Below are 11,072 nucleotides of genomic sequence, written 5' to 3' on the forward strand. Positions count from 1 at the left end.
AGGTGCAGCCGGCAGCTTGCACGTATGAATGCAGTGCGGTATATGCCAATGTTTCGCGTTGCAGTCAATTACATGTGGATGTAAAAATGGTGACTGATGCATGTGTCGGCGCAGTGCAAGTGCACGCCACAGAATGCTGGCATATTCCAGCTTAAAGGCAGGACGTGATCCCTCCACACAGTCTTGCTGTTTTCATGAATATTGAAAAGAGCTACTGGGGAATCTGCCGGCAGGCGAAATTGGTTTGTTTCCTGCGCAAAAAATAAAATAAAATAGCCATCAACTTCGTATTCCCTCCGCACCGCTACAGCAGGACCTCCCCGGCTCTTCTCGCAACCCAATCGGATCTGAAGGAGTAAGACCGAAGCAGAAAAAGAGAAGCCACTACCTAACCCAGCTTTCGGCGCTCGATTGCTTTCGACTGAACCCGACCGTTTCAAAGGAATCCTCTTTTTTCGCTAAAATCTCGCCCGCGTTGCATTTGGCTCCTCCTTTGGGCAGCTCTGGTTCGTCTGACCTTTCCACAGGCTCCGCCTTTCTCCCCTTCCGGGCCCGCCCCCTCCGTGCAGTTCGGCCTAACCGCGCGCGTTCTCAGGGACCGCCTCTTTGGAGGCCGGCTCCGCCCCCCACTCCTCCCTCGCTCCACCTCACCCGTTTTCCCTCTCCCCTCCTCCTCCTCCTCCCCCCACACTTCCTCGCTCTCGCGCTCCTTCTCCCCCCCCCAACTCCCCCCCCCGCCTCCCTGTCAGTGCGGTGGCTGCGCTGGGAAACATGGCGTCGGAGGGGATGATTTTAACGAACCACGACCATCAAATCCGTGTCGGGGTTCTCACAGGTAACGAACCGCGACGGGGAAGCCGGGCAGAGGTGGCCAGGGCGGTTGCGGCTCTCCGCCAGGCCGTTCCGTGCAGGGTGTACCCGCCGCGGGCGCCGTGCCGCCGACGTTGCTGCCGCTGCCACCTTTCTCCTCTGTGGCCCCGCCGCCGTCACTGCACCGGGACCCCGAGCGCCGCTTGCCGGGCTCCTCTCTCGCACTTACCTCCGAGCTCGGGCTGGCCGGGCAGCTGAGGGGCAACGAGGAGGCAGCGCGGGCGAAGCTGCCGCCTTGGCGGGCAACGGTAGCAGCGGTGGGGATTGGGCGCTGCTCTGGTTGCCGCATGCGGGCGGGAGGCTCTTTAGTGCCGCAGCCTCGAGTTCGCCGCTCCCGCTGGGGACTGGCCCGTAAATAACCTGAGGGAGCGAGAGGGGGGACGGGGGACACACCAGCCCTGAGATATCGGCTTTGCCTGGGGCGCGGAGGGACAACCGGGAGTCTCCGGAAAAGTATCTTTGCTGGACGGGCAGCGTGATTCCTCCCCTAGTGTCGAGCCCGGGAGGCTTCCGAGCTCGGCATCCCGATCCCGGCGGGAAGGAAAGCGGAGTGGGATAGCCACTGTCCCCACCCGGGGGGAGCGCTTTCGGTGGAAGGCACTTCAGCCCTTCCCTTCTTTCCCCACTCTGGGGGGAAGCCGCGAGCGTTTGAAGCGTGGAGAGAGAGGGAGGAAGGATGGTGGGGAGGGGTGGGGGAAGTCACGATCACGAGTCTTGGGTGGAAGCCCTCGGCAACCTGCCCGCGGTGGGCCCACGTTCCCAGTTACGTTGCTGGGGAATGGGGGGGGGGAGGAAGAAACAGCAGCCGCTGCTCCGTTAGCTTCTTCCACCTCTCCTCCGCTGAAGCCTTTTGCGAGCGGAGCAACCAGGGACAGTTTACTGACGCCTCCACATTATCTTTAGGTGGCATTGGCAGCTGGGAATGGGCCCGGTGTGTTCGGTCCTTCCAGCTGCACCGCCCGGGAGGAAAGATAAGTGAGTGGAAGGAGCCCCCAAATCAAGGAATAGTCACTCAACCTGGGAAAGAGTAGCCACCAGGGTAATGAGGAGCTGTTCTCCTCTCCCAGAGCAATATTGTAGAAATAGCTGGTCGAATCTTTTCAGAGTCAGCATGTGAGCCAAGTGGCTGTAAGTGGCCCCTTCTTTTTACCAGTGTTTCCTTGCCTGGGTGGTTCTGTAGAAGAGATGGTGATAAAGAGCTCTGCCTTTTGTATCTCTTATGTTTGCACTGCACTGGAAAATAGTTGGGGCTGAGCCTAGCTGATCCCTTAGGGGAGAAAGGATGAGTGAGGAGAGACAGTAGCTGTTCTCTCTCATTGTTGCTTCTTGAGTTGATAAATATCCTTGAACTGCCATTTATTTAGTCACTTTGGTAGGAGAAGGTGAGTAGAAGTATAGAGGAGGAGGAAGGCTTCTAGCAGGATGCCCTTCAGTGGAAGGGGCTGGAAGTGAAGGTGTTATTGAGATGCTGAAATATTGTTAGTTGTGCCTAATGGGTGCTGATTAGAGATGCCAGCCCTGCCTTTGGAAAATAATTTCCGCATGTTGCCTATTTCTGTGGTGAGTTATAAAACAACACTTTTATTTTTCCTTCCATTTGTCATTTTAGGGTGTTTTGTGAACAGTTAGCTAAATGTCTTTACTATTAAATAAATTGGAGATGTGGAATTCTCTTCCTAAAGTGAGTTGTTTCTTCTGCACTTTAAACACATTTTTCTAAACTGGGCAATGAGACTTGTTTTTGTTTGTACTGAAAAATGAGAGAAGATAAATAGTAGAATGAAAGAAGATAAAATAGTGGGAAGCTAAATTGAATGGCTAATTGGATATATATTTATATATATATTGGATATATATATTTATGTAGCTTGGTATGAAATCAATGACTCTCTTAAAAACAGTGTTCTGTGTTGCCGTATTGCATGCTTGGCTGTCCCAGATTTTGAGGAAGTCTATGGTCTGTCTATGAATAGCTAATTGGAACCTTCCTGAGCCTGAATGTGACAGAGGGAAATCCCTGAGTCTGATGATGCGCTGTTCTTTTCCTTTAGTACTGAAACTACTAGTTTCTGATATTCATTATCAGTAGCTGCTGATGAAATGGGGTAGTTTTTCCTTTTTTTTCTTTACTATTGTAGCATATAGAATATAAAACTATTGAAGTTGCTGATAGGAAGAAATGTACACCATATTAACCATCTGTGCTGTGTGCATAGACATAAGTATAGCAGGTAGAAATTGGCAAGAAACCAAAATCAAATTTCTGGATTTTCCACCTATGTCTTTGGAGGCAACTTTATTTATAGAGACTATAGCCATATTGGAAGAGATAGATAAATGTGAAATCTTTATGTATTTCAAATTTCATTTTGGAGTTTAGCATTACTTGCTCATTTGGTTTACATTCTGCCTTTTATACAGAAGCTCAAGGCATCATTCACAGCACTCCTATCATTTATCCTGGCAACAAATTCGAGATTTTGACTGGCCCAAAGTCACCAGGCAGGTTCCAATTCTGTAGACTGGGTCTCCCAAGTACCAATCTAATTCTTTAAACCAATGTTTCCTAATCTTGGCAACTAACAGGCGTGTGGACTTTAACTTCAAGAATTCTCATAAATGACCATGTTGGCAGTAGAATTCTGGAATTTGAAAGCCACGCACCTGGAAATGATCAAAGTTAGGAAATATTGTCTTAATCACTATACTACATTATATTGCTCTGCCAGTTTAATATTTACTGCTTTTTTAATATGACTTTTGAGACTAAAGCAAGAATAGTTGGGCTTTTTTTATAACAAGTCGTAAATCTATTTTATATGTGTTCTTGTATAGTCGCAAATGTCAGTGATCTTATAGTATTATAAGCATACTGAGATTTTAACAATAATAGTTTCAAATAAGAAAATAGTGTCTAGCATTGTTTTCTGCTTAATAGAGTAATCTGACAAGGTCATAACTGTAGCCAAATACACTGCACACACAAGTTACATTTTTAAATTATGATATCAGTGAAGTAATTAAATATATTTGTTAGTGTTTTCTTAACCCCCATTCCTGTATAAGTAACTGAGTTGAAGGAATTCAGCCCTAGTTCCTGAAAAGCGGGGCACCTGAAGTCCAGAATTTTAGTTTTATATTCATTGTGTCTCCCTACTAGGGAGGGGCATTGGCCACTTTTATGGTAATATGGTACAATAATAAACATATTTAATTTCATTTTTACAGAAGATAGAATAATAAATTACTTTAATGTAAAGGAAAATGAACAGCATTATTTCCTGAAATAATTCATTGCAGGAGTTCCTGGTATAAGTTTACATTGGTATTATTAATAATACTTGACAAACTTATTTTACAAATATTAAGAATTTCCAGTCAAAACTATTGTTGTTATTAAATTGATAAATACATTTTTTTTCTGAAGATAGCTGAATCTTACTTTTCAAAAATAGGGAGTATTTAATCTATATATTCCAAGCTCATTAATTTGCTGTTAAACTGGGAAAATTGATTACAAATATTGGGCTTTAGCATGTGGCAGCATTAAACTAGCCTTGGATGAGTTCATCCAAGGTTGGCTAAGTGCTGCCATAGTGCATGTGCATTTCTATCATGATCTCCTTTAGTAAAGTTACTGTATTTGGGCTGCAAAATTTATAGCTTTTCCTCAAAAGGTAGTTGTTCCATTCCCTTTTAAGTACATAAAGTACTAATCAATCAATGTATCTATCTATCTACCCACCCACCCACCCACCACGACATTGCCACATACAGAAGGAGAGTGAGAGGGAGGGAGGGGAAGAGAATGTTCTGTGTTTTTGAATTCTATAGTACTACATAACTTTTAGAACATTGATTGCAGTAAAAATAGCATTATAATTTAAAAACATAAAATACTATGAGTTATAAATAATATTGTAGGATATTTTATAATGATTATGTTCTCATTTCTGGGTTGAAAAACTGCTGTTCCTCAAAATAAATAAAATGAGGCAAAGTCACTTTAAAAAAGTCTTTTATGTGTCTAGGTATATGTCATAAAGATTTCAAAACAAAAATAGATAAAGGAAAATGCATACTAGTGCTCAGATGTCCAAATTATCACATAATAACTAATGATAAAAATATATTAATGTATAGACTTATTCTACCCTTAATAGGTTTTCAAGCATTTTTTTTCTTTTTAAATCAGATTATAATTTCTTTAAATGACTTGTATTTTAGCAAATTCCATGGAGCAAATTGACAATTTGTATCCTTCATAGCAAATATTTATTGCAGTCAATGCTACTAGTTACATATAGAGAGTGCTTATGGTGTTTGGCTCTCTTCTGCAGTCTTCAAAACTACCCCCCCCCCCCATTTCATGCTCTCTTGTTGATTAGTCTCTCCCTTTCCTAAAATGCAAATGTGTAGTGTTAGGAAGAGAGGCAGAGTTGACTAATTGGTGTTTTCCTCAGCTGTTCCAGCATAAGTCTGCTATTCACACTCCTTCCTAGATTATTAGGTGATTGGTGCTATCTGTATGTCAGTGCATACGAGACTCTCTGTATTTGTGTGTGCGCACGTTTGTATTTGAGAGAAAGTGTCCTGACTATGGACACTTCTCCCCATTTGCTTGGGAAAACTATACCAAAATATGATTATTAAAGATAAAGGTATTAAAGATGCTCTTAACTGTGAGATCAATAATAGGGTTCACCAACAAAAGGGCGAACGACAAAACTGTGCCCGACTAAACCGCGTCATTGACGTCATCAACAGGGCGACAACAGCGCGGAGAAAGAAGCACGCTGTAAACCCTAAATCTAAACTTAACCCCTAACTCTAAACCTAACCCTAACCCTAACCTAACCCTAAACCTAATCCTAACCCTAACTCTAAACCTAACCCTAAACCTAACCCTAACCCTAAACCTAACCCTAAACCTAACCCTTAACCTAACCCTAACCCTAACCCTAAACCTAACCCTTAACCTAATTCTAAACCTAAACCTAACCCTAACCCTTAACCTAACCCTAAACCTAACCCTAACCCTTAACCTAACCCTAAACCTAACCCTAAACCAAAACCTAACCCTTACCTTAAGTTAAATTGGCTTTCTTTCAACGCGCTATTTAAAGCACCCTTCTTTATCCGCGCTGGCTGTTGTCGCCGTGTTGATGACGTCAGCGACACGGTTTAGTCGGGTGCGATTTTGTCGTTCACCCTTTTGTCGGGTCACACAATAATAATATGATATTGTTTAATAAAGATTATTGAACTGAAACAGAACATTTATGTTCTCAGAATTCAAGTTGCTTATGAAAAGCTGTTCTGTGTTGTGCATATTTAATGAATCTGCAGTTTCATACAGTTGATTGTCAGTTGAAAAAAAAATCCTCGTAGAAGCACTGTACCGCTTAATCAGATTCGATAAGAGAATGAAAAGAATATTGATGATATAAAGATATTAACAGTTTACTTTATAAATACTAATTCAATTTTGAAAAAAACTGATAATATTTGTTTAAATGATTATGAGTATATATCAAATCACAGTTAAATTTACTTTACTTGCACATTCATAAATGGAATGAAAAAAGTTAAATCAGCTGTCTTAACTTCTGCATAATGTGAGCAATTGGTAGAAGCTTAGTTTCTAAGTCACTTGTTAGTTTATGCAAGGGATTCATATTTAATGTGAGCTTCCTATTTACCAGTTCCTCCTGTGCTTCCCAACATTATATTTCTTGCTGCTTTAGGTCAGGGCTGTCAAACTCTCAGCCCACAGGCTGGATGCATCACATGCTGGGCCACGCCTATGCCCGGTTTAGGAAAGAGGAAAAGAGTCCCGATATGTCACAAGACACCACCATGACAACATGAGTTTGGCACCCCTGCTTTAGGTTCTTCAGCTTTCTAGAAGGGAAACAGGAATGAGCAAAATTATCCCTTTCTTTTTGTCAGTGGGTTACCTTGTACAGGTACCGTATTTTTCAGAGTATAAGACGGACCGTTTTCCCTCAAAAAAGAGGGTGAAAATCTGGGTGCATCTTATACACTGAATACAGCATTTTTGGCCTCCCGAAACCCCGCCCCCTTTGCAAGAATGGCCATGCATAATCTTTAGAAGGCCTCCAGAGTGTTTCTGGGGGCTGGGGAGGGCAAAATGAGCGAAAAATGGGCCTAAAGGCTATGCATGCCCCTTTTTTGACAAAAAATGGGCCCGTTTTTGTTGAAAAATGGGCTGGTTTTTGCTCATTTTTGCTCATTTATAGAGAGCACTCTATAAGCCTCCTAAAAGCTCTGTATGTCCTTTTTTGACACAAAATGAGCCCATTTTCAGAAAAAACAGGACGTTTTTGGGAGGTCTGCAGAGGTCAAAAAAATTTGTTTTAATTTGCCTCTTCAAAATCTTGCTGCGTCTTATACTCCCATGCATCTTATATTCCAAAAAATACAGTAGTTCCATTCACAGGAAATTGAGGTGCTCTAGTAGATATTCAAAATATATCTAATCCATTTCCAAAATAGGTAAGACAACCCAATAAGGTTGCATTTTCTCAGTATTATACACGGAGAAGGAAACAAATGCATTTTGAGAATGTTTTGCTTAAGACTGTGAGGTCACTTCATAACTGAATTGACGTATAAACCAGTGACATTGTCTGTAAATCAATAGACAGTTCATCAGCAAAATAATACGGTGACATTTAGTCAGAATTTTTTTCTGGCCAAAATCCCTTCGTTAATATTGCTATGAGAAGCATTTCTACTTTAAAATAAGTACCTGTTCACTTTTCTACATATGTGTAATGTAGTGTTCTGTGATTTATTGGCTTTTGATTGTAAAGGATATTACTTCTCTTCAATAATTATCATACCGATGAGAAATTAATGTGTAATTCTGATGTTATTATCAGAATGTTTGTGCAACATAGGATCCTTACATGGTAATGACAGAAATATAGGATTCAGGTCTGAAATTTACCATCAGTTTTCATTCTCTGAGAACGAAGATGAGACGTTTAATCACAGCAAATTGACAACTGACCAAGCATTGTCTTATCTTTATGATCCAGAAAGGAAGCATCATTCAGTGGAACATCATTACAAAGCTTCATTTGAAAAAATCAAAACCCAGGCTTTTCCAGGAATACTCCTAGTTAAGGTTTTTTTTTGGGGGGGGGATGCAAATAGTATGATTCACATAGATTTCTTTGAATTTGGTACCACTATCTACTCAAGAGTATTATACTGCTATAGTCAAAACTTTAAACAACGATCAAGCAGAGTTCAGAAATACAAGCTCTGCATTTGGGTTCCTACCACACAAGCCACCAAAGAGTTAATTGTGAACTTGGATCTCACCAGCTTGCCCCCATCTGCCATATAGTCCAGATTTGGGTTTGGGTGCATCTGTTTGACTCATGTGAAGAGGTGGAAATAATTATTGCTATCAGGATTGGTTGAAAACGTGGAGCCTTTTGTAATGGCTTTATGAAACTTGTTCATCGTTGGCAGATATATAGGGAACAATAGTAATTATGTGAAATAAATGCAGGTAGCAAAAGAGTTAATTGCATTGGAATAGTTTGCTATTCCGTTTATTAGAATATCTTTATTTAAAGAGAATGTGTACAGGTGGAAGCATTGCTGCTTATTCTACCCTCTTCTTTGAATAGGAAAAATAGCATATATATATATATATATATATATATATATATATATATATATATATATATATATATATATATATATATATATATATATATATATATATATATATATATATATATATATATATATATATATATATATATATATATATTCTTGATGCTGCAGCAAAAAAAAAATGAAGTCTAATTAGGGCTACAGAGATTTATAAGATTAATATAATTTGAGAGCAGATTTGAATCAGGAGTTGTGTTAAAACATTAAAAAATACCCCAAACAGTTCATTCCATATGCATACAAAGAGTGAGCAAACATGAAATATGGTTTGCCTTTTGAGAATGATTAAAGGTTTTCCAAAACTTCCTGCAGTCAGTGATGCTGTGTTTTCAAACCCAAAAAAGGCAACAGAAGCCTCTGAACTGGTCAGCAAGTTTGTCCAGGTAGATGTTGTAATGTGAGTGCACAGCCAGTGAGGACCATGAAGCATTAAGGATGTAAGTATTCCACTGTATCAGTGCCCTAACACTGTGTCCTAAGAGAAAGCATCTGGTTGACTCAGTTCATTGCTGTGGTAAGTAAAATTTCAGGGTAGAGGTAGATGTCTGAGAAAGTTGTGCAGTTTTGAATTTGAAATCAGTTATTTCAACCTTACTGGAAGTGTGCTAATGCTATTCCAGAATTGCTTCACGCTCACAACAGTGCTATTTTCAGTTTAAAAGGTTCAGAAACACTTCTCATCAAGTAACACCTGATTTGAATTCTCAATAAAGCATTTTGCTAATTTCTTGCTTTAGATAGGCTGGAATACAGAAGAAGACAAATTTGCAAGTAGTTTTGTGGGAAGTGGGAAGTGAAAGGCATTTGGGGGGGAATGATCTGGATACTTGATATGATGAAGCTCAGTTGCTTGCAGAACCTTAGCTAGAAGGTGATGATATGTAGTTTCTTTAGTTTGAAGGAAACTTCTGCCAGTTCAATACATGTATACTTGTATACACTTATATTCATTTTTGTACTTGAACTGTAAGTGATGGATGATGTGGTACGAATTCCACTTTAATCGAGACGTAGCCTGATTTCTGTTCTGGCTGCCTAGATAAAACAGCAGATGTGACAGTGGCCGAGGGTTTAATTGACTTATTTATTTGTATTTTGCAACTAACAAATATAACAAGACAAAATATAAGCATAAATATTAATAAAATCAATATAAAAATAAATTAACAATAGGAAGCTTATGAAAGAGATGTATCTCTACATCTTTTCTACATCTAGACCAAAACGTGGGAGTTGAATGTAATTTCTGAGAAAAAAAATCATAACTGAAAAGCAATACATGAGTGGCTCTTTTCCACATGCAAAAAAGATAGGCTTTTCACAATGGATTTTCCTGCAGGTCATTTCATCTGAAGAGTTTTATGCCTGGAGAGGTGATCCAATAGATTTGTGATAAAATATTAAAAGTTTAAACGTTATAAATTAACCTTTAAGTTATAATTAAGTTATAAATAGGAATGATCCCTAGACCTTGCCTCAGCCTAGTTTTTTTTGCATTTTTTGCATTTTTCATCATTTGCAATTGCAAGATAGTAAATATAAGAGTAAGACTGTGCAGTACTTTGAACTTGATTGGGAAATGGTGGTTCGGAACAGATGAGCATGTAATTTATTAAAACAAGCACAACTCCTTCAATGAGTGATAATAGATGCTGTGATCATGTTCCCTTATGTTCCAAAGCAATTTTTCCAATGTTAGTGTAAAGCATATTGCAGCACACTTTTGCATGTTTATAAAATAGCTTATTTTGCTTTTATAGAATATTACCAATCATGAAATAATATTGCAGTTTTTCCCATAAGGTCTCCTAAATATATAAAATAAGGAAGGTCTGTATGTCAGTTGAGTTTCACCTAACTTTGTGTTTTTAAAATTTTATATTCATTTCAATTTATTGCTGCATATGTTTGGACATACCAAATATCAGAATTTTTAAATATTTGCCTAGAATATTTTTGTAGATTATAAGTGGATTTAATATAATGTTTGTATATATTTTAAAGAAGTGTCAGAGGAATGCCAGGATAAGAGCTCACACACACACACACACACACACACACACACAAACACACACACACAAGCACACACACAGCATTTAAACTAATGAAGGAGATTATTCTAAGATGATTATAATAATACAGTAGTGTGAGCTAATATATGTAAATGAAAATATAATATATACTTTGGAAAACCTAATAAACCATAGTGCTGTGATGGCGAACCTATGGCATGTGGGCCACAGGTGGCACGCGGATCCATTTGTCAGGGCATGCGAGGCACGAAAAACCGGCCCTACCGGCAAACAGTAAGTTTGGGAATGTACCTCCAGTTTGCTCAGGGGCTGCTCGTAAGTCACTTCCGGTTTGTCCGTAGGGTCATTTTTTGCCCTCCAGAGCCCCTACGAAAGGCCCCTGAAGGCTCCGGAGTGCTAAAAACAGCCCTAAGAGCAAACCGGAAGTCCGTTCCTGAACTTCCAGTTTGC

General features: G+C 40.0%; 1 protein-coding gene across 13 annotated transcripts in view; it reads left to right on the forward strand.

Moving 5' to 3' along the window:
• The first annotated feature begins 703 nt into the window (after positions 1 to 703).
• GPHN (gephyrin) overlaps positions 704 to 11,072 on the forward strand; it is a 234,873-nt gene continuing 224,504 nt past the window's right edge. For 11 of the 13 annotated variants that reach the window (XM_087720983.1, XM_087721001.1, XM_087721009.1 and 8 more), the window contains exon 1: positions 704 to 835. In XM_087720983.1, coding sequence (XP_087577109.1) covers positions 772 to 835 — 64 coding nt within the window. In that variant the 5' untranslated portion in view covers positions 704 to 771. The remainder of the gene's footprint in view (positions 836 to 11,072) is intronic. The other 2 variants (XM_087721032.1, XM_087721094.1) reach the window with 1 other exon arrangement.

This window comes from Thamnophis sirtalis, unplaced genomic scaffold (assembly GCF_051295495.1).
Source record: "Thamnophis sirtalis isolate CommonGarterSnake01/CBP01778 unplaced genomic scaffold, rThaSir2_p1.2 scaffold_1, whole genome shotgun sequence".
Taxonomy (NCBI): Eukaryota; Metazoa; Chordata; class Lepidosauria; order Squamata; family Natricidae; genus Thamnophis; species Thamnophis sirtalis.